The sequence below is a fragment of the Tyto alba genome, unplaced genomic scaffold (assembly GCF_018691265.1).
Source record: "Tyto alba isolate M040663 unplaced genomic scaffold, T.alba_DEE_v4.0 Super-Scaffold_1, whole genome shotgun sequence".
NCBI classification, from domain to species: Eukaryota; Metazoa; Chordata; class Aves; order Strigiformes; family Tytonidae; genus Tyto; species Tyto alba.
Window position 1 is genome coordinate 29,184,783 of NW_024881261.1, and position 23,538 is coordinate 29,208,320.

A 23,538-nucleotide genomic window follows, 5' to 3' on the forward strand; every position below is an offset into this window, starting at 1 on the left:
AAAAAAAAAAAATCACAACAAGCTTGTGACAAAACTCTTGTGTGATTCAGAGAAACTGCTGTGAGATTGATTCCACACCCCTCTTCCTCTCTCCCCCCCCCCCCATATTAAGTTTACCTTGTGGTTTGAGATGTTGAATAGAAAACATTTTGATAACTGAGGATTACCCCTGTGCCTGTCCATCTTCCTGAAAAGATAGATTAGATGTATTGGATTTTTTTAGGTAGTGAAACTAAGTGAATAAATATTCTCATAATAATAAAGAATAGCTGCATTTACTAGCAACTGAAATATGGAATCCCTAATTTCATGGATCAATTAAAAATTTTTTTTTTTTTTTGATTATTATTATTTTGAAGAAGCTGCTAGCCTTTGAAATAAATGCTTCCTAAAAACACTGGCTTTTCAAAAATAATGAACTCTTCACTCAACTAATCTTTTTAGGACTCAGTAGATAACAATGGGAGGATGATGTTAGAAATAATCAAGGATACTAGCATTTAAATTGACTGAAGAACAATACTAGAGTTTTCTTCCTCAAACATAAGAAGAGCAATCTAATGTATTTTTCATCATGTCTGTTATTGGAACTCTTATTCACTACACAGGTACATCACTATTAATATGCAATATTTCAGATCTGTCAATTTGTTGTGTTATCAAGAGGACAGATCCTCTGCTGGTGTAAACTGGTGGAGCTCAGTTGTGCCAAATGGAGAAATGTTGATTTATGTTACTTAGGAAAATGTAAAACTGGTTGAATTCTTTCAAAGGATGGAGATTTGCATTTGTTTGGGTTTTCCGCTCTGAAGATGGTGTTGCTTGTCACTGCTAAATTGCTTACTTTTCAGTATTTTTGTCATTCTTCCTTAAACATGCCATTGTGTGATCCATGACCAGAACAACCAAAAAGTCCTGATTTCTTCTGCTGCTTCTGGCTCTCTCTGAGCTTCTAGAGGTAGCAAACAGCAATATTGCTGTCTTCTGAAAAGAATTGGAGTTGTCTTCCTTTAATTCCAGATATCTGGTTAACAACAGATAACTTCTGCAGAGCTAGAGAGAACTGGGGTGGGGGGAGGAGAGGAAAAAAAAGCCTTTCCTTCCCCATGGTGGACACAAGGGCTTTATTCTGTTTTCCAGACAGACATTCCAGACACCTGTTTCACCACTGGAAAACAAGTATGAGTTTTTCTTAGGGGCATTAAACAACATTGTTTGGATATTCATATTATTATATTTGGGTTGCTTTTGGTATTTGTGTCCTGGCAGGTGTTAAGATAGGACAGACGACCTTCAAATGAGAACTTCCTCAGAAATACCTAAGAGGTAGGAAACTTCTATTATGCCTGTTGTTATGGGTGAGAAACCCAAAGTTAGAAGAGACAGTGATACTTTCCAAGGTAACGTAGCTACTCTGTGGGAGGAGGCAGCTGAAGTAGTGCCCTAATTTTTGGCACTTTCTTTCTCTTTAGTCACCTCTGTTTTACTTAATTTTGCCTAGAAAAGAGAAGAAGAGGAAAGACAAAAAGGTGAAGAACAAATAAGGCTGCAGGAAGAAATCCGGGCAAAAGAGTTGTATCTGAGCCTCAAGCAAGCTCAGCAGCATAGTCAACACAGTGACGATGACCAGGAGTGGGAAGAACAGTGTGAGTAAAATTACCTTCACAGGATTAATGCACTTCTAAAAGCAAATAAAGGGAGACTTATAGAATGGAGAAAAGTGTTGTAGAAAATCTCTTCTATCTAGAGCAATGCAAAACAATGTACTATTTTGCAGAAAATTACCAGCTTGACCTTACAAACAGAAGTTACTGTGACTTTACCAATTTCACATTTCTTTCTGAATAAGAATCCATGTCAATGTCTTCTAGACAATTTTTCATGTACAGTGACTGAGATCATTAACTTTTGTCTAATGTAATTAATTAACAGTTTTGGCTTAGTAATAATAATTCTGGACAGTTATTTTGACAGCTTGTCCTCAGCTATCTCTGAAGAGGTAAAATCTGTCTTCATATGTATTTTAATTACTTCCATATGGTGATGGGGTCAAGCTATGATATCAGCACTGAAACTCACTTAATTTCAAAAGATTACAGTAAATATTACTCAGATGGTTGCCCTGACAAAAATCCTTATGATGATGATCTCATTCTATTAAGATGCTTTTTAGCCACCCTGAAATTCTTTATTAATATCATCAATGTGATTAATTTAAAAATACATCAGTGATTTTTAAATGTCTATAAGGAACAGAACAAATATATATATATAAGTATACATTACATACTGTAGGTAGGTAAAGGTCCACATGATGAGTAAATAATAGGCTATTGTGAACAAGATGTATGTCCACTCCACCTGGAGTCTATAGTATAGTTGGCTTTAGAAGTAGGAAATTTGTTTGCAATAAGAATTGTGCATTTTTGTTGGGGGAAGAATATTTTTTATTTCCCACGTGTATATTAATTTGATTTCTCTGCAGAAAAAGGGAATGTAATGATTGGAAAGTTTTAGTTCATGTGGAGTTATTGTATTAATTATATATAACACAAAGGTTAATCAACTAATACTAAAAGTGGAGTTTTAGGGCACTGATAGTATGTGTTGCATGAAGTACCTCATGAAGTAGGAAAAAATATTGCTGCAGTGTTACTTATTTCCTGACAGAAGTAAAAGAAATGTTTCAAAATACGTAATAAGTTTATTTTATGGTTTTAGTCATCCATTCAGGAGTTCCTGGAGACTAATTACTGAAGTCCTATTACCTGGATTTGATGTGATAGTGAATCATTCTGTACAACATGAATTAAATCCATATAAGATACACTGGTGCCACTTTACAAGCTCATAGCAGGCTACGCTCATTTTTGATCAATAAAACCTCTGTATATTACACTGTCAATAAAGAGAAGGTAATTATTTCATGGGGAATTATCTAAATCCAGGTGTACATGTTTATTTGGAAATGAAAACTGTAGCTTTCTGGATTTTGAGTGTTTAAGAGCAAAATGAGTTGTAGAAAAAATAGCCCTTTAGTTTTGTAGGAAATGAGGCATCAATTACCATCAGCTTGCAACCATGTTATTAAAAAAATAAAAATCCAGCCTATATTTACACTGAAATTGGCAATAAAACAAAATACTATAAACATTACTAATACCAGCTATTATTTTCTTACTACTGAATTAAAGAGGTAACTGAGGTTTTAAATTGTTATCTCAGTTTTCTCAAGGAATGCTGGTTGTACAGGGGCAGATACCAGAAATGCAATAGAGGAATTACAGGAGAAGGCAGAGAGGAGAGGAAAGGAATAAGCTAGGAAAGGTTTTGACCATGATTTCTGTAAAGGCATTCTTGGTCTGTCAAAACACTTTCAACTGCATCATATGCTGATGGCTATAATCTACCACCAGTATTTTTTCTTGTGTAGCTTTTGGAGTATTCTGTATGCTCTGAAGGAATTCTGTCACCCTCAGTCTGTGTGCCTCAATACCTGTAGACCTGTCAGCTTGTGGTCAAAAGGGTGATGGACTGCAGCTCAGGTAATTGCAAGCTAACTATCCTGGTCACCCATAACAGTGCTGCTGTGGCAAAACAAAAGCTCAGCACCTTCTAGCTGGCGGCACCACAGTTGGCTTTTGCAACCCGTGATAAATTCTGTGCTGCCAGAGTTTATGCTGTTATCAGTAATTGATTTAGCATTAAACTAACTGCAGACTAATGACTAGAGTGTATCACATCCTTGTTTATCCTCTTATGCTTATCTCAGTGTCTCAATTTATCCCAGTTGGTTTGAGGGCTTAGAACTGTGTTCCATTAGCAAATGGGTGTGACAACTTAAGATATGAAGATGCAGTGTTTAGTGCCTTATCTGAAACCAGTTCCTGGCTGGTTTAGACTATGCCATCAGACTTTGCACTGAGCTTCTTGAGGAATGTAACATCTTCTGTTTCCTTAACTTTGCTGCAGAAGCAGACAGGCAATAACAAATATTTGGAAGTGGGAACATCTGAAATTGGTAAGGAATGAAGTAGTGCTTCAGGTTCATGAGATTTTTAATTTTTGATTTAAATTCTAGATTTTTCTTTTTCCCCCTTTTTATGGTCAAGCTTTCATTTTGTCTTGAAATATTCTTTTGGGACACCGAGAGGAGATTTAGCCAACTTAGGCAAAGCTATCCACTTGTCATATTTTCTAAGCAATAAATAAATGCATGAATGCATAAGAGAATTACAAGCAGATGTAATATTAACATCTTTTGTCTCTACACACCTGCAATGGAAACCATATTGCCCATTAGGAACAAGGCCAGGCTCCTTTGTGTCTTACCTCCTTGAAGTCAGCCCTTCATATTCAACAGTGCTGGGGGGTCAGTACTGAAGAGGAACAGCAGTGCTAGAGCAGCTATTGTGGAGAGCAAATGTAGCAATGATATTGATGACACTACTAATTTATTTAGTAGATGGAATTTAGAATGTGATGAGGATTCATCTCTCCTCATCACATTATCCCTCAGCTGTTTATTGCCAAGGCAGTAAGCAAAGTGTTGCTAATAATAGTTTCTGTTGTTCAGTTCAGTTTGCTTCTGCTGTTTGCCTGATTGTGCCAAATAACAATAAAAGCCCATAGAACCACCATGTTAATTGACATAGATAATTTTGGTGCTTTTTAATATACTAAATGACAAATGTAGAATAACTTGAGAAATCAGTTCTAAAAGGAAACAAATGATGTTGTAAGAGCAATTATACACTTTGATTTCATATAATGGGTATATATTGGGGTATTTTAGAGGACACTTGTGAGTTAGTATGTGGAGCAAGTTATATTGGTTGGCAAATGAGAAGATGAGTAATGGAAAAGACTAATTCAAAGAGTCCGCTGTTCAGAGCTCTTATTCTTTGAAACTGAGAAGTGAAAACTAAGGCTACGCTTGGATAGAGGAGTGTATATATTCTGATTAGTTTTGGACCTTTCTATGGTCTGTTCCAGTTTTTTAGGTTTCTAGACTATTCAGTAAACAATATCCTATATCCCAGCCCCAAAGTGTGACCACTCTCTGAAAGCAGAAAGATAAAAAGATAAAAGGAAAAACTGTAGCATAAATATTCATCTGACTGAATACTGCAAAAAGTGTTCTGTTAGTACACTTAGAAACCCCTGCAAACTGCATCAAGCAATGAAGTGCTCAACTACCATCTGACCAGCTGTACTCATCTTCAAAAAAAATTATTCCAGTAAAAATGCAAACAGAATTGAGTGACTTGATTTATTCTTATGCCATTCCCTAAGCACCCACTTTTGGTCTCTGTTGGGAGTAGGATACCAGGCTGACTCATTATAGCTTCTTTTATACTGGTGTATTTTTATGTTCTTCTACAAACTATGTCTATTAATTTATTTTTGTCTGAATTTTAAAGTAATTTATGTTCGTTTGGTACTTATCTTCTACAGAAATTCAAGTGAGTGAGTTTACTGGCAGGAACATTTGATAAAATGCTGAATTTTAAAGTGAGTAGTTCCCAGTTTAGCTATGCATTAACTAAGCAAGTGCTCACTGATCTTCAATAGGTTTTAGTGCGTTGTTGAATAGGGATGGAATTAGTCACATGCTTTCAAATAAGAAGATTACTGAACTGGAGCCATATTGCAGAGTATTTTGTGGGAAGTCATTTTCCAATTAGGAAATGGAAAAACACCATGTGATTTGTATATGCACTCAGAAAATGTGAAGATTTAACTTTATCTATTAAGTAGTCATTTTGAATCACGCATAAACAAGCTTCCAAGAATTATTAACAAGGGTAAAGCTGAAACAAGATAATCTTAAAATGAGGATGCATATTCATGGCACATGGCTTTTTTTTTTCTGCTTTCACATAGCTCTGACTAACTCACAGCTCTTCAAAAGCACAAAATAGATTATTGGAGAATTCCTAGTTTTTCACAAATGACATGATCACATTCAGCTGAAGCACATTATGAATTAATCCTCATCTGTGTCAAAAGATTTGTTATTAGAACTTTGCCAGGACTGCTAATAGGGAATTCCCAATCCTGAGTGAAAATATAAAAGGCAATCTTGTATTTTCACTCAAAATGCAACTTAGATTAGCATAGAAGAATAATAGATTCTTGTAAACTGTTCAAGGTAAACAAGGCAAACTCAAATTAAGACCTGTAAGATCAAAGCAGCTATTGCATACACGAGCTTTGTGGTTTCTTCTTTGTTGTTAGAGTATGTTTACACTGCAGGTCATGTAGGCGTGTCCAAGATGGTTTTAAACTTTATTTCTAATAATGATAGCTGTATAATCATTACAGCACAGACCTCATTCTGGATTATTAACCAGTTTTCCAGGAGGGTTTGGTAACTCGTTTGTGTCCTGCTCTACTGCAGCTACAATTATATCGGTACCTAATCTGTGTAACCAGCTCAGGCATTTCTACACAAGTTACAGTGCCATCAGGGCAGAGATGTGCTTAATTTTACCAGTTCCAAAGGAGGATGTACCTGTTGTTGGTATCGCCAACACCTGAAGAGAAAACTAATGGTGGAGATGGACTTACGGGAACTGGCTGAACTGTAGATTTCCTGTGAGCTTGACAAATTAATCAAATTCCTAATTTCCCATTCTTGTCAGTACTGACATTATTCATTAATATAAAAGGAAGATGGAGAAAATTTAAATTATTATTTGTATTAATTTTTGATGCTAGGTATATGGACCTATGGTGATGATTCAGAGATTTTAAGGATGGAAGACATCATTCAGATATACAGTCTCCCTACTGAAAATGTTGACTATTGAATTTAATGCTTTGTGCAGGGGTCATGCCAGGAGAACATTTACTGTAAAATGATAGCAAGTCAAGAAAAGTCACCTGTTCCTACTTAGGATACTACTAGAAGTCCTGACTACTTTTGCTTTCTTATTGTGAGAAAGGCTATGATGTGTCCTGAAATACAACAAATAATGAGGAATTTGTGGCCCCTCTGATAGTAGAATATTTGTGCTACACTTGATCGAGATATCAAAGTCTTATTTCTAGTGAGATGGTTCGGAGTCAAAGAGAGAAATATGAGTATTCATTAAATTCTATTGTAAGAAAAGCCTGCTACAGAAATATGTCCAGATGTACCTTCAGACTTTGAGTGACTCAAGATATATACATTTGTGGGAGGTATCGGTAAGGGAGGACAGTTCCTGTGACACACATCATCTTGTCCATCACAATGGAAAACTTTTTGTAGATTTGTGACCATAATAACTGGATGAATCTTTATCCACAATACTCTTTCCAGTCACCAAAACCAGTTATTGATGCCAGTGACTGATTATTTACCAGATACAAAGTGCCTTGACCAGTCAGAGAGTTTTAAAAGAAACTTGGCATAATGTAGCAACACAGATCCACAGTAGGAGCTGTACTAGACAATTTCTAAAGATAGAGGAGTGTGAGGAAAGACAGAGGGGTTTCTGGGAACAACTACAAGGAATGGGATAGGGAGAAAATCAGGACTAGAGTAATGGAAAAAAAGTGGATTAAGAGACCCTATGTATCCCTGTGGTCAATGATACAATACTTCAGATACATCAGTTGAGAAATTTCAGGAAAGCTTCTTCATAACATGAAAGAGTTGACTATGTATGTATGTATATAAAATCTGTATGCATGCATTTAGATATCTATGGCCTGTAGCCTTCGCTATCCTGACATATGTAGAGATGCATATACACATACATGAGTACACATAAATATGTAAACATACATATATATGTGGATGGATAGGGAAGGCTGTATGTCATGCATCCTTTCAAAAATTTTTTTGAATGTTAATATTTTACAGTTGCAAACTGTGCTACCCCTCTCCACTGTTTTGTGATAAGAAATATTAAATTTTGATACAGGTTGGGAAAATATGGTCCAGGTCACTGGATTCTGATGGTATAGATTTATTAGATACCAAAAATACAGTAGAAATGTCTGTTGAAAACAGTATCTATTGCTGAGGAAAGTGGGGCATGAAGATACTTTGCCTTTTTCATTACCAGGCAGCCAGTACATCAGTAGGAAAAAAATCCCAGAAAGCTCCAGGCAGTCTGCCCTCGATATTATACTGTGATTGTGACAAACAGTGACTGGTTTCTAAATGTCTTACCAAGCTGCATTGCACTCATCTTCCTTGCTGTGCCACATGTTGTTGCAAACACAAAGTCCACATTTAAAGCAACCATTGTTGAGTGGCTTTATAAAGGATAAATCACAGAAATTTTGTAACTAATATACTTGACCCCTTGAAGTAGTACATTTAGATGACATTATCTACCCTTAAAAATTACCTGTAAGACAAATAGTGAAACCTGTTATTTATATTTTCTGTGTTGTACAGTTATTTGTTACTGCGTTTGGATAAAACTACAGGGTATATAGTTAGATGAAACTGAAATCCTGCCAGTTGTATACATATGAAGCATCTATGAGTTGTTTATTATACTATCTTGATGAGCTTTTAGTCCTGTATATCTTTCTACCTATGATAATATTATATAACTCTAAACTTAAAGGTCTTTTCTCTTTCCCTCATTTGCCCAGAGGGTTTTATTTCATTTCATTTTGCTTTGAGTGCTTTTATTTCTTGGTTCCATTACAACTTTTCATAATATGGAGAAATACTTCTGCTTGCTTTAAATCAGGAGTGTAAACCGAAGGCATGCAAGCAACCTAATGAAATGCAGCTGTCTGGTATTATATCATGCATTCCTAGTTGCAGGTACGATCACAGTAGAGTAAGAAATAGTGTGTGCGCTTTATGAATTGGGGATGATCTAAGCCAAGATAGCCATGGCAGGATTGATAATTGCTACTGGAGGCAATTCCTTAATATTTGCTTCACTGCATGTTAAAGGTTTGTTTTGCACTGGAATAATTTGCCTGCCTGAAGTTATTTGTGTCTCAAAAAAATCATCAAAATGGGGCTTGAGGCACCAGAAAAGAGCTGATAGATGATGAATATTTGAAGTACAATTCTTGGTGCATTTAAGTTATACCATTTTGAAGACAGGATTGTTAGTATGTTAGTTTTAAAATGAAGAAGCTTTAGTGAAAGATGCCAGACCTGCAGTGGCCAGGGCAGCAGTCTCATTTCAGGTTATGGAAGTTTGTAACTCCCTGGTCAGTGCCATTGATAGGTGTGTATTAAATCTTCCGGTACAGAATCTGGTTCTTTATATGCAATTTCAGAGACTCAAGTGTGAGACAACCCCATCCATAGCATCAGCATGCCCTTTCCAATGGCTATCAATTTCTCCATTGTTACTGAAACCGTTTTCAGACTGCAGTTTTCAAGATGGAGGCTTCTGTGAGTTTAAGTACCATAACAAAGATAGCATCTGCTTTTCAGAAAGAAAGCAACATTAACAGCAAAAAGTGTGACTTAAATGTTGGGTTTTATAATTGTAAGTTTTGGGAGTAGCTCCTGCAGTTCTAGTTATGTGCATAGTCACAAAGAATTCTGTTAAACACAGACTTAATTTTAAGCGATAGTTAACAGTCTCTCTTGAAACATAAAACTTGGTGCACTGCCAGCGGAAAAGATGTCCTGAAGCAGAATTTCTCTTATTACAGTCAAAGCAAGTGTCGGATGTAACCGCAGTATGTAGAGGCTCACTTATTGCCAGGGATCGGTTCATTGATAGCGCAAGTCTGGCATGTTTCATCTAGTGGTGGGCCTGTATTTGAAGCATCAGGGAAGTGATCCGGTTAGCCATCTATTTGATAATGCGTTGTAATTGATACGGTGTTAAAATCAGGTCATATAAGGAATAAAGATAGTAAGTTGCTGTATAAGGAAAGGGGTAAGTGGCTGTATTTCTAAAGTCTCTCCTCCCCATCCTTCCCATTCACTCCACCCAGTGCGCCGCTCCAAAGCTGCAGATGAGGAAAGGAGCCACAAAGCACGCAGGGCCCGGGATGAATACCAACGACAATCCTTGCGTGCCATCCAGAAGGGAAGAGTGGCTGGCCTGAGTAACTTGTTCCAAGGGACAAGCCTCAATAACGATCAGGAGATAAAATTGAACAACAACAGTGCAAGTCCTTTGCTGTCTCTCTCTGCAGCATCCAGGTTGGTTTATACCTGAGTGATTTTGAAGTAGTTTTCTGTTTAATTGTTCTGTCTCCAATCCCCACCGTTTCAACAGTTGCTGGAAATTCTCAGTCTTGCTCTTTTGCTACAACCAGAAAAAGAATGTTTAAAGTAAAATGAAAACAGATTGAATACTTAATGTAAACTAAATGCCATTTATCTTTCAGACAGATTTCCTAGAGTTCACACAGAGAGAGATGGGTCCTTCGAAATTCAGTATCAGCTTAGTATGCAAGACTGTGATATGGAGAAGTCAAATGGACAAATTCTTAGACAAGTCTTAAGCCTCAAGCCTAAAACTGCCTGCTGCTTAACAGCTCTTTGAAACATTTTATAGAGAGCTGTCCTACTCCTAAGCTTCAGGGGTTTTAAGGTATTTTCAGGCAAAATCAAGTATCTCTGGTGTTTATTCATATGACTATTTAGGGAGTGCCATGAATTGCAGAAGAGGAAAAGGATCCAAACTGGCAGATGAATGCTAGAAAGTTGACCAATCACTCTACTCTTCCTGGTTATTTCTTAAACCATTAATTGTCGATTCATGTGCTGATAAAGGTAATATGAACACTGGTAGGATGGTAGCATTAAATGCTAAAAAAAAAAAAAAAAAAAAGTAAAAATCCCAAGAACCAATATCCAGGCTCAGAAAGGAAAGAGTCCCATTACATTGTTTTTCTTTACTAGTCAATGTAGCACTAGCGAGAATCTGTCCCTCATTGTTTGGAAATGTGTTCTGCTTTGACAAGTTCTTTGCTCTATGTGTTGACATACAGAAACTCTCTGGTAACAGCAGCTGAAACTCCCAGCTTGAGGAGGAATTCGCTCTCAGAGGCAGCAGGATCTTTAAAGTTACCATCAAATCAACTTGTTAAAGAAATTCTCTAATTATTTTCCAAACTACTTAAAGTCTTTTCCAAATTGAAGTAGTAAAAACACTAGTAAAGCTGTGTGACATGAATTTCTGAGCTTCTGAGGTGTGTTATTTACTATAGAATTTGATAGTGTTAGGTGTGACCCTATTCAAAAAGGGCCTGCAAAAAGTTGAAAATTATTCTGATCATTATCCAGGTCACGTTCAGTACTATTCTTCCGTTTCTAAGCTATGCCTATACTACAAAAAACAGGCAGTATTTATTTTTCTTATCTCTTAAGGCTCCTTTTTGTCTGTCCATGACTCGATTGCGAAGGTATCAAGACAAATAAAAGTTGCTTTAAATATGTGCTTTAATACTGACTATACATAAATGTGTATAATTCAGCTTCTCAAACCTGACACTGGTATGCTAAAGAAGGAGTAGATGTGTATCTAAAATTTTACTTTGCCAGTGACCTGGGAGGTCAAGAAGGAGATGCACAGTATGTTGTTATTTACCACTAGTGTGAGACAGATATTTTTGCCTTAAGGGAATGTGTGTGCAGTGTTATGTCTCTAAGTTTTTCAGCATGAAGCACAGTTCCTATAGTTTTTAGCCTTTTCTTTTAAAAGTCACATGAAAATAGTATTCTTTTATTTTTACTTGAGATCTCTCTTTCTTATAATTTCTATATAGCTTAGAAAGATACCATTTGATTTTTTTTTCCTACTGTCTGTCTTATTTTGCTGAGTGTTCTCTTCCAGATGAAACTCTTTGGCCCACCTGCTCACTTTTATCCTTTTGCCTACTATGTTTTGTTTTGGTTTGGTTTGGTTTTTTAACTTTTGTGGTTGTATTTCTTCTTGCTCCTACTGAAAAAGATCAACCACAGTAGCTGTATAGAAACTGACATAGTAATTTTGAGATTTGGCCCAGGGCTGAAAAAACTATGGATTTGACAATTTTTCCAAAACTAAACTGAATTATAGAGACATTAGTTAAGAAATTAGAATGGATTGTAGGGCCCTGTAATAGAAAAGGTTTCTTGTTTCTTTATAGAAAACATTCAAAAACAGAAACAAAAACCACGTGTAGTATGGGTTTTATAATGTGTGTCTATAACTGAATTCTCACTTTCTTCCCTCACTCATGGTTGTATCTTCAAATTTTGTGATGAATATCAGTCAGATCTACTCACACGTTTGTGTAATTTAACAATAGCTATTACATTCACTGCGGGCTTCATCACTTGATATCAACAGAATCGATCACTAGTTTTAGTAACAGTAAGACAAGCTGAAAGGAGGACTCGGTTGCATATCATCAAGCAGGCAGCATCTATCTTTTGACTTTTATTTCTTTCTAAAGATCACCTTGCTGTCATGAGTTGCCGAACCCTGATCGGTTTTGAGGGTTCTAGATTATCTCACAAATTAGTTTAATGCTGTTTTGTGCCTTCTGAGCTGACTTTTTAATTTTAGTAATAGTTCTCCATTACATTGTCTAGAAATGTACACCGTTAACTGGCAGCTCCATGGCAGATGGAGTAGGAAAGCTAGAAATAGGGAGCCAGCTACTGGACTGGGCACTGTAAAGCACGTCTCACCCAATGAAAGTGAAATTATAGTACAAGTAGACATACCCACATTATCCTTCATCCTATTTATCTGAAGAACAGTGATGAAGAATTGGTAATTTGTGACAACAGTTTAAGCACCCAGAAACCCATCGGATTTCAAACAATGCAGAAATCCATCTTAAAACCTCTCTTTTATTGCAGTTATCAGGGTAAATCAGATTGTATGTTTAACTGGAATGCAGTCATACTTTCACTTGATATAATGTACCTTAGTCCTTACTTGTGGTAGCTGGATGGGTTTTCCATATATTTTACCTGATTTGCTTCCTATTAACTAAAATAATCTAAAATGCATTGGAAGTAGTAGAAACAGTAAGGGAGGTTGGCAAGCAGACAATGCAAAGGGAACGTAAGAGTTTAAATAAAATGTTCCCTCTATCATTCCCGGTGGTTTGGATACACAGCCTATTATAGCTGATACTGATTCAGAATTTCTTGCCAGTAAAAAAGAGTATACTCTAAGCCAAAAAACAAGACTTGCTTATCAATGTGTACATTGGTATAAAAATGAGGTGGAAAAGGAAAGTTGACTGAAATGTATATTGAATCTTTTGTGGTAAACTGTTTTTCAATTTAAATTCTGTGCTTAAGAAAATGTTTAGTTCCATTGCAAATGTGAAATCAAAATATTCTGGTTCCATAAAAACTCAAAATAATTTTAACAAATTTTAAAAGGTTAAAATTGTTCAGTAAACTATACCGAACAGCAGGTTTACTCACCATTTTGTAGCTGTATGTGTTGTAATTATATAAAAAAGAGATTAATATTTATATTGTCCTTCATTTTCATACACTGCTAATTCTCTATATGACTCTTCTCTGTAATTGCTTGCCTTTTAATGCAGTAACATCTGGGAGCGTCCTTCTAGACCCTTTTCCCGAGACGTCATTATTCGCTGGTTCAAGGAAGAGCAGATCCCTCGACGTGCTGGGTTTGAGAGAAACACTAACAGGATTGCTCAATGGTTTCATGGTAATACACTGATTCTTCATTTCTTCTATAATAGAACTGTAAAGATATGCTCAGGAAATAAATCACAAAGAGGAACATCTAATGACATTGTGAAATCTAGTACCTGTTAAAACAAGGTTTTTGCATCATTCCTATTATTAGCATATTATTTTCCTGTTTTCTGTTTTATGATTAAGTAGACTAATTTGTGACTAAAGTTTTTTTCATTAATATTTTGGCCAATATATGCTTGCTGTAAAATAGCAAGCCAAGCAGGAGGAATGAGACCAAGATAGGGTGAGGAGGATTCCAAAACAAACTGGCAAATATTGTAGTGATATGGTATGTGGATGACTGACATTCATGTTTTTGCTTTACCTGATTTGCAAGAAGGACTTGAACTCATGTCTGTTTAATCCCTGTTGAACTTTATAAACTGGGGTAGCATTTTTTCTTTCTCGCTTTCTTTTGTGAACAAAAATTATTGAAAGATCTTGATTTTTCTCAGAAGGACTTAGGAGGTAGTTTTCATGGGAGGGGAAAACCAATTCCTGTTCAGATCCATGATTTGCTCTCTCATGTGCTGGAGTTCCTAGCATCTCTGAGGCTTTTGCTCTGTATAATATTTGATATGCAGCTGAATCTTTGATATCAAATTCACAGGTAAGACATCTTATTTTCATAGGTATTAGCAAGGATCTTTACATTTGTTATACTTAAACATGAAAAAAATAATTCTATCTTAATAGCTGACATGATCGAGGGACTAGAAAGACTTTAAAGTTAAATCTCAAAATTTTTTCATTGATGCTTTTGGTGAGTCTGGTATTTCCTTGTTCAAAGCCCTAATCTGACCCTGATCCTATTTTCATAATTCTCTAAGTATAAGAGGAAGTTGTATAGGCATTCTAAACTGAACCAGGCAAGGAAGATTTCTGAAAAGGTTTAGTGTTTCATATATTTCAGTTTTCTTTTTATGATGCACAAATCCTTATGTGTTAAAAGACACCAGCGAGCTGCTATTTTCCTTGGCTTAATTAGTCAAAGACACTGAAGTCGGTCATTAGTAGGTTGTAAATGCTACATACTTCCATTTCTTATGAACAATGATGGAGACAGGTGTTTTTTGTTCTCTGACAAAAGACACTTGGTTTGGTTTCTTTCAGAGAGCCAAACTGATTAAAATTTAATCTGTGGACATTTTGCAGAAGTATTTTCAACCATGGTCTTTCTGTGTGGTCTGATGGTAAATGTTTTCCGTGCTTGTGGGAAGTTCACATCCATATAAATTGACATGAGTAGTTATGAACATAATTCACACCTTAAGCATCTGGGCTTGAGCTAATACCTGTGCAGTCTTTCTACTAACGTCAGTGGCTTTTGGATTAGTCTGTTAACCACTGTAAGATCTGAGGGATACATGATGTTTCTTTCATGCTGTTCATATCTTAAGAAACTGTGACTATCCAGTGACATTTATAAAAGTGAGAAAAAGACCTCATTTGTCCTCCTCCCACTCAAGAGCCTGACAAGTATAATTAATATAGATTCCCAGAACAAAGCTCAGTGGTTTTCCTTGCAGGGATCCATACAAATGCTGTGTTGGTACATATCCACTGGATTAGCTGTGTTAGCTTCTGCAGCTCTGGCCAGATTCATCTTAATCCGCAGTGAACAACTCAGCTGTCTTGTAACTCTTCTGGTGTGGTGGAAACTAAACATCAAGTTGTTACAGATGCAGTACTCAATGTTTTGTAGTGTTATGTAGCGTCTATGTTACGTTTTGTAATGTAGACAGACTTTGAGGAAAAATAAACAAAAAGAATCAGAACAAAATACTAGAAAGTGTGGATATACCTTAACATCTTTTTTCCAAAAAAACAGCTCTTCATTGAATTGTCCTCCAGTTTAGGGCGGGGGGGTGGGGAGGTGGGGAGACGAAGACAACCAAAAAGCTTTTAATCCAGCCCAAAATCTTTTTTCTGTTGTTTATTTACTTCTCATTAAAATAAAGACTGTGACTTCAATATAGTCCTATTTAGGATCTTCTATGTTGTTAATGTATTCAGGGAACCAGGACATATTTATATGGTTTTCGTGTATGAAATAATTCAGCAGAACGTATCTGACTTGTATAAGAAATGGGCAATACAAATGACAGCCATTCTGCAAAGCCCAGAATCATGGCTAACCATTCGAGCCAAGGGGGCAATAATATAATCATCATTTGGATAGGTGGATGTTTCTGTGGAAAGAACTGCTTCCTAGTATGTAATGTTGTCTAGTATTATGGTGACAGGTTCTTAAAACCTCAAGCGTCTCTCAAAACAGGTTTAATTAGGTCCTTCACATCCTTGAACAACTTCTGTATTTTCTTATATCCCAGTATTGGACCAGAAAATGTGAGGATAATATTCTGACTCACATTAAGGGGTTTGTGAATGCAGTGCACTAAGAGATCTATTACAGCAGTATTGAAAATATTGATATTAGTTTGTTACAGAATGACATCTTTTTTGCCAAGGTCAACAGACCTTTGCTTACCTGCTTTGACTGTCAGGTTGCTCAGCTTTTTAGCTAAAGTTAAGCATTAGCTGCTTTACTGTCTTCAAATTGTACTATGGACACACAACATTTTCTCATTATACAGTGATGAAGGTTTGAGACAGATATGTTTGGCTAAAATACTGAAGTCCAAATAATAATGCAAAAATTTTTACCTCAAATATTTGCCATAATTAATTCATCAAACTAATCTGGATTCTGTTTTAAATATATATTGTATAGGGCATTTTCATGGTATGTAAAGCAGGGTAACATATGGCATACTTAATGTACCTGAAGTTTTCCTTTTTTTTTGAAGAATCACTACAGAATGTTTCATTTGGAGTGGTAAAATCTGTAGTAAATAAAAGTCTTTTAAAATCTGAGCATTTTCTTCCTTATTCACAAAAAGGTACTTCTTAAATGAGTATCAGTTTCAACTTCATCCATCTCTGTTTGTCTCCTGAAATTATCAGTTATCAGAACTCCAAGTAACATGTTTTTAGCTCATTTTGAATAGGCTTTACTGTTTTAATAATTAAAAAAATTATCTTGTTAAAGATACAAACTGTAATGTTCAGCTGAATTTTGCTATGTTTGAGTAACAGATCCTTGCCAAAAAACTAGATCATTTACTCCTTCAATATAAGATAGTTTTTTTAAAGTTTGTAAAGAAAAAAAAAATGTTCTTTTAAAATACCTGTTTTTAAAAGTTATTTTTAACTTAAAACCATCTTTAGTCCCTTCAGAAACCATAAAATTAGATTATCTTTACTCCATTTGGATTGGGAAGCAATGAGCCATTTTTTTTAAGTGGCTTATGCTCACTTAGTGGCCCCAGTGCAATGATGCTCAGTTCTCAAACTGCTAAAATAAAGGAGGATCAGATCAAGCAATTAAGGTGTCACTGAGACTATCTTGCGGTATAAGGTAATTGGTGTCTATATCTTTTGTACAAAACCCAGCTGTTTCTTTTGTATTATTTAAGTTGCCTAAGGTTTGAGTGAAAAGAATCATGCCTTCAATTTTTTGACTATGAAAACTAAGAAATTTATCTAAGTTTAATTATAGCTAAATTCTGATAATTTTGATAACCGGGAAGTTAATAACCATATTCTGATTTCTTACCTGCTAACTGATAAATATGGGCAGATGAGTCTAACTTACAAGGGCATCCTAATGTTGTATCGAGATGTATGAAACTTTTGTAAATCTGAATTCAGAACATGCTTTGTCCAGATCTCAGTTGCTGGTACGCTTTGAAAGCTGGGAAACAATCTGGTGTTTAGGATGGGAGTTCTGTCTCAAAAGGGCTAGAAAGGGGGGAGACATGCTCATTGTTTTGGCCAAATTTAGCTCTGAACTGGAATTTTACTTTCAAACCTCTGTGTGACCCATACCGAGTAAAAGGAAAAATACTGGCCTTCCCCATATGTTGAAGAGTTTTGCCGAGCTGTCACAGACACTAGCAAATTGTGGTTTTCAGTTTACTGCAGGCATAAAACACTGGGAATAGAATTCCACATGTCAACAAAACTAGAGGCCTCTTCCTCCCTTAGGTTTTTAACAAAAGGATGCTGGTGGCTTCAGCAGATACTTCCATTTGTTTGCTTTGTCTTTTATTTGTCCTTTAAACTTTCTCTTTTGCTTGAAATGCTTTTCAGCATTTTCTTTCCGTTCTCACTGGTTTGTCAGCTTTTTTTCATTTTTTAATTTTTTTTAACTTCAGACGCTAGACTTTTCGATTTCACACTTTCTGTTCTACATTTGGATATTTTCCATTCAGAACATATGAGAGTGTTGCTGCTTGGAGGGGGGTGGGGCTGATCTCTAAATATTTCCCCAGCATTAGTTGACACCAACGGTTTATGATTGTTGATGATATTTATCCATGATATAAAAGGAACATCTCAGATGTACAGTGAGTATAATACAATATGACAAAATGAGGAATTTATTTGTTGCCTGTCTGTGAGGTGGCTGTATGCATGTTTGCTAAGCATCTACTGTAGCACTATCAGGTCTCTACTTGCCTTCAGGTTGAAAGGAAAGCTCAGAGGCTGATATCACAGATCTGGAAACATGAGGTGGTCGCCCTAAAGGTTGCGCCTTTAAAATGTAATTACAGTAGCCTGGTTCCTACTGTGGCGAACTATTTTATCAAGGGAAGTCAGGGCCTCGGTGCAGTTACTGGTGAAGGGAGTGGCAGCTGGTGAAGAAGCTGATCAGAGCAGGTTGAAGGATGGATTGAAAAATGCTGAGAGAAGCAGAAGCTGAGTAATCCCAGAGGTCAGGTGAGCCAGGGAAGACAGTTTTGAGTTTAACAGGATCATGTTGCAAATGTTTATAGATCAAGGTTTAATTTCAGATAGCCAATACTGTTTTCAGGAAGAAACTTGTGTTCAAGAGGAAAATCTAGCAGACCTAAATAGTGACAGTCATTCTGAATATCAGATGCTCTCACTAAAGCATTCAAGATTTAATATTTCTGAATGTCTACTAATTTTGAGTCCTTGAACAGCAGCAGCATATTGGTGTAGCTGAACTGTGAGAAGTCTAAAATATAGCTTTTATTGTAATATTTTCTAAGGGACACAGACATGGCAGTGGTTTGTTTTGAAAAACATCTAAAAGCGAATACGGTTTGCTGCTTTGAACATAAAAGTGCGCTTTTTCTTCTGCTCTTGAAGAATAACCTTCCAATTATTCAATAGGTGCATGTTAGGAAGATAAAAAGCAAGTGCTGTAAATCCAGAAGCAGTACAGCCTTCTTGATATTAATGATCTACTTTCAAATTCACTGCTTTATCATTATCTATCTTTTACTTACATTTGAGAAAATGCACAGATAGATTCTTTGCTTAAGTAAAGTGAGCCCCAGCGGTCTGGGATTTTTTTTCCCTTCCCGCTTTTCTGTTGATGGGGCACTTTGATGGGAAAAAGATACAAGTTCTTGTTAAAAATCTCCTGAATTCATTGAGAGCTTTCCCTCTGACTTCCACAGGTCTTGAAAGACGCATTCAAAGAATAGCTATATGCAAAGCTTGGTATATAAAACATCCAGTGATTTGGGAAACATCTAGAATGAATCAGAGTATTCCTGACTCAAACGATAAAAACAGCTAAAATAAAGTTTGTCAATTACAATGTCCCGGTTATCTTGCACACATTTGCAGGACAGCTTTGTGTCTCTAATTTATGCAAGTAAATGAAGGGGAAGTATGAGATTAAAAATGTTACAGAATGTAAAAATGTATTTTGAACAATTGTCTGAGATTAAAAAAGTAAAAATTTTCAAGAAGAAACAATGTCTTGCTCTCTTTACCAAAAAGGTAGGCTTCTCTGTTTTCTACTCTGCCAGCCTGTTCTCAGAGAGAGAGGGTTGACACAGTTGTGATCAGGAGTTCAAATATCTGTCGACATTGTGGCTTGTGATGGCTGCAGGAATACACCCAGGTCAACATAGGATGGTAGTTATTGCCACCTGGCTGATTTTGTGTAAAACAAGTAATGCCACAGTCATTTAGTATTAATCATCATTCCTAATCTGTGTGGGTTTCTCTGAAAAAGTCGTTAGGAATGTTACCTTTGCTGGGAATCCTGACATGAAGAACAGACGTGGAACAAGTTTGGATGCCAAATTATGCTTTTATCACATAACCCTACATTAGAAAATGAGTTGAGGCATACAGTTAGGCCAGAGCGAGGAGGATGCACTGCTGTCACCCCTGTTGTCCCTATTCTGTGGTTAAACAGAGTACATTAATTTCCAAGGCTGCTTAGCTCTGTGCTTTTCATCACTGCTGAATGCAGACACAGAGATGAATGATATTCATATCACAGTGGCTATGCAGGATGAATGGGAGCCCTCTGTTGTATTATATCAAGCAGTTGCTAAACTCTGAATGAGACAAGTCAGGCTGGAAAATCTGTGTCTGGCATTTAAAGGACTGATGATAGGCTCACTCTGGTTTTGCACCGTGGCCTTTAGATAGTAATAATACTGTAATTTTACTTCTCTTTGAAGTAATTATAAAGAAGTAATGTTTATAACCTACACATACAGGTTTTATAGAAGGGGTTTGTCCTTGCAGTTTTATATATATTCTCTATATGGGTCGATTTACACATAGTTATTTGAGCCATGATCATCTGTTTATTTGCTGTGAGATGGAACACTATGTTTTATATTTCCAGAATATATTCCTATCAAACATCTGCTGGATGTTCTGATGGTAATTTTCAAAGGCAGTACAGTATTTGGAGTTAAGTGTTTAGGTCCTATGGTAGATTCTGGTACTTGATTATGGATGTCTCGAGTCAAGTCAGACGCGTAACATACGACAAAACCCAAATACTTCATCAGCTCTAATTCAGTTCTCAGCTTCTTCCTTAAGGAATGAGGGGTGTTTGCTGTTTTCTGAGAAATAAGATCCTTCATTCCACTTAGGTCATAATGATTGCTTCAGTCTGTCAGTTCTTCTGAAGGCTTTGGAATTGTTTTTCTAGTGCCATTACAGTTCCAAAGTGTCTACATGGACAGGTTGTTAGGAAACAAAATAAATGTTTTAGACTCATGGCTCCCCTTGGAAGGGAGCAAAGTATCCAAGTGAGGTTATGTGAGCTGTAACATGCTGCAAGGAGAAAGGAAGCACAAAAGAACAGCAGGGAAATTGTAGAGTGAGGCAATTGAATAATTAATGTAAATAGGCTAATTGCTAATGTGAAATGAGCTTTCTTATTCTTTTACAATACATTGTCCTTCTTGACTGCTTTTTAACTGAAAGCTATATTCTAAAGATTAGGCATGTTCTAAAGATAAAAGGCAACAATTTTTCTGAACAGGTATTGTAAACACTAAAAATGACAGATAATAAAGAGCATGTGACCACAAATGGGAAACAAGTTTGATGAAGTGTTAATGGTTTCATGGATACAAACAGGTTAGGTGCAGTGCCCATATAGTGCACTGCTAGTTAAAGATTTATTTATGTTTTTTTTTAAAAGGAGTCCTTTCAAGTTCAAGTTTGTGCCACACAATTCTTTGCATTTCTGAAGAATATGCACCAGCTTTTTCATATATTTTACTTCCAGGTGAATTTATTAATCTCTTAATGAAAAAATATTTTGCTATTGAAAATCAAATTGCTTTATTTAAAACACTTTAACATCTTAGTCTTCTCCATGTGCTACTATTAGAGCATGACATAGTGAGCAATTATGATTTCATTTAGTAAGCCATCGTGGTAGCTTAATGTATTTATCTGTAATTTTACATTACAGTTCTGTGTTCTGTCTTCTTATTGAACTGGACTGTGTGTGAGTACATTTCTCTATTACCGCAGGTCCTTCGGCCAGGATTTCTTCATCACATTGCATAAAACAAAATGGAGAGGCGTTCCTGAACGGAAAGCTCTGGCTGTAGTGTTTGGAAATTAAGAATAATTTATAAAAAACAAGTGATATAAGAGCATGAGTTATTTGGAATAAATCATATTTAAAACTTGAAACTGACCCACTGTAAAGAAAATAAGGAATGATAGATTCAAGTAAAAAGCCCTGACACTTACAAAGGTTGTTTATGCTAAGGCTGGAAGAAATGATGATGGCTGTTTAAGGTGACCAAAGTGAACGCAGAAGGCCTTGTTCATCTGTCCAGTAGCCTGAATCTGAGCTATGGTACCCTTTTAGATATACTGTCATCTGTTCATTACATGCTGGATCATTCTCTCTCCTTTCAGTGTCAGTTGTATATGTGTTAATTGGTTGGTTAGTTTTTCCATGCACAAGGTGCAATTAGATGTCAGTCGCTACCAGCACAAGACATTCAGCTCATACTGTGTACCTTTAAATGCTGTAACTGGATGTCTCCTGATCATCCCCTCCAGCATACCACAGGTGTCCTGTGTAGAACCTTGTTAGTCTTAGATGAATTGCTGATATGCTGCTTACCGTTAGTCCATATCTAACTGTTTATCAGCCATGCCTCCGGCTCTTGTTCCTTTGCCTGCACACTTACAATAACATGCTTTCTATTTTACAGGCTTCCATATATTTTCTTCAGTTTATGTTAGACTACGCTATATTTATTATTTTATCTGCAGTATTTTCTGTTTAAAGCACAGCAAATACATGCACACCCAAGGTCTGAAAACTTTACTGGTTTCCCAGCAAATGGCCTTCTTATTGGTCCTTCTGTCTTGCCATGCGAAGTATTGAAACCGCTGTCCTATTGATCTACCCCCAAGGTAAAAGATTACAATTTATTAGCTTGACAGTTCCTTTGAAGTAATGCTATTTTCCTGCTAAGCAAACACAACTCTCTCAAGCAGCGTATCATCAGGTACGGTGTGTAGTCAAGCAGCAGGGAAAAGCAGATGACTGCACAGAATTATGTTGTTGGTTTAGTTTAACTCCAGTTCACCCAGTTAGGAGCAGATTGTGATGCTTAAACTGCCTTTACCTAAGGAGATAAACTGTAGGAGATGGTTCAAAAACAAAAGGAAGAGATTTCTGTGACTCTGTAGGCAACTAACCTTTATGTGCAACTTCACCGTGTGATGCTGGTTTAGAGGCAGAAAGAGGTGGAGTGTGGGAAACATAAATTTGCCTTTCCCCTGCAAACAGGTCAGTTATTCCTTCTTCTCCTGGCCTTTCAGTGAATAGGACTGTCAAATCACAAACTCGTGAATCTTTTTAAGAGGTAGAACTGCAAAAGAGCTATAAAGATTAACATGCTGGTTATCATAGGCTCTGACTGGATCATACCCTGCCTCTCTATCCAAGATTAGCATCTGTAATATAATACAAACTAGTTCTTAATGCATGGTAGGGAGGACACAGATCTAAGTTATATGTAATCCCGTGGAACGTTCTGCCACTGCTGTTACCACTGCTTCTGACAATTAAACACACGGATCTTTCATAGGTGCATGTGACTTGTAAATTCATTCCAGCATGCTTGATAAAAAGAATCTTTTGTACTTGTAGAGAGCTGCAAACATTTATAGACATTTCAGTCCAAGACACAAGACAGTAATAGTTCATTGGTCGGGCCAGAACTCCATGTCCTGTTTTCTCTCTTAACTGTGCTGCTGTTTACAGGGTAGGGATGGAAGCTTTGAGAGCTAAAATGGTGGTAGCAACAAATGACTGCACACTTGCTGTCTGTGTCCAGATCATTCTATCATGTAATCTGGAATAGTTCCACTGATAAAATGTAGCATAAATGAAAGACTCTTAATTCCACACTTTGTATTAGAAATTAAGTAAAAGTTTCTGTTTGCAACTTCTTCAGACCCTCAGGTGAAGTTGGTCCCTCCATTGAAGCCATTTCTGCTTACTTTGTAGTGGCTTCAAACACCTAATTCAGATTATCCTGCTGTGAGTTTGAGCC

General features: G+C 36.4%; 1 protein-coding gene across 1 annotated transcript in view; it reads left to right on the forward strand.

Moving 5' to 3' along the window:
- SH2D4B (SH2 domain containing 4B) overlaps nt 1–23,538 on the forward strand; it is a 67,998-nt gene that overhangs the window by 21,224 nt on the left and 23,236 nt on the right. The window contains exons 4-6 of the mRNA XM_009966016.3: nt 1,502–1,646; nt 9,922–10,132; nt 13,492–13,619. Coding sequence (XP_009964318.3) covers nt 1,502–1,646; nt 9,922–10,132; nt 13,492–13,619 — 484 coding nt within the window. The remainder of the gene's footprint in view (nt 1–1,501; nt 1,647–9,921; nt 10,133–13,491; nt 13,620–23,538) is intronic.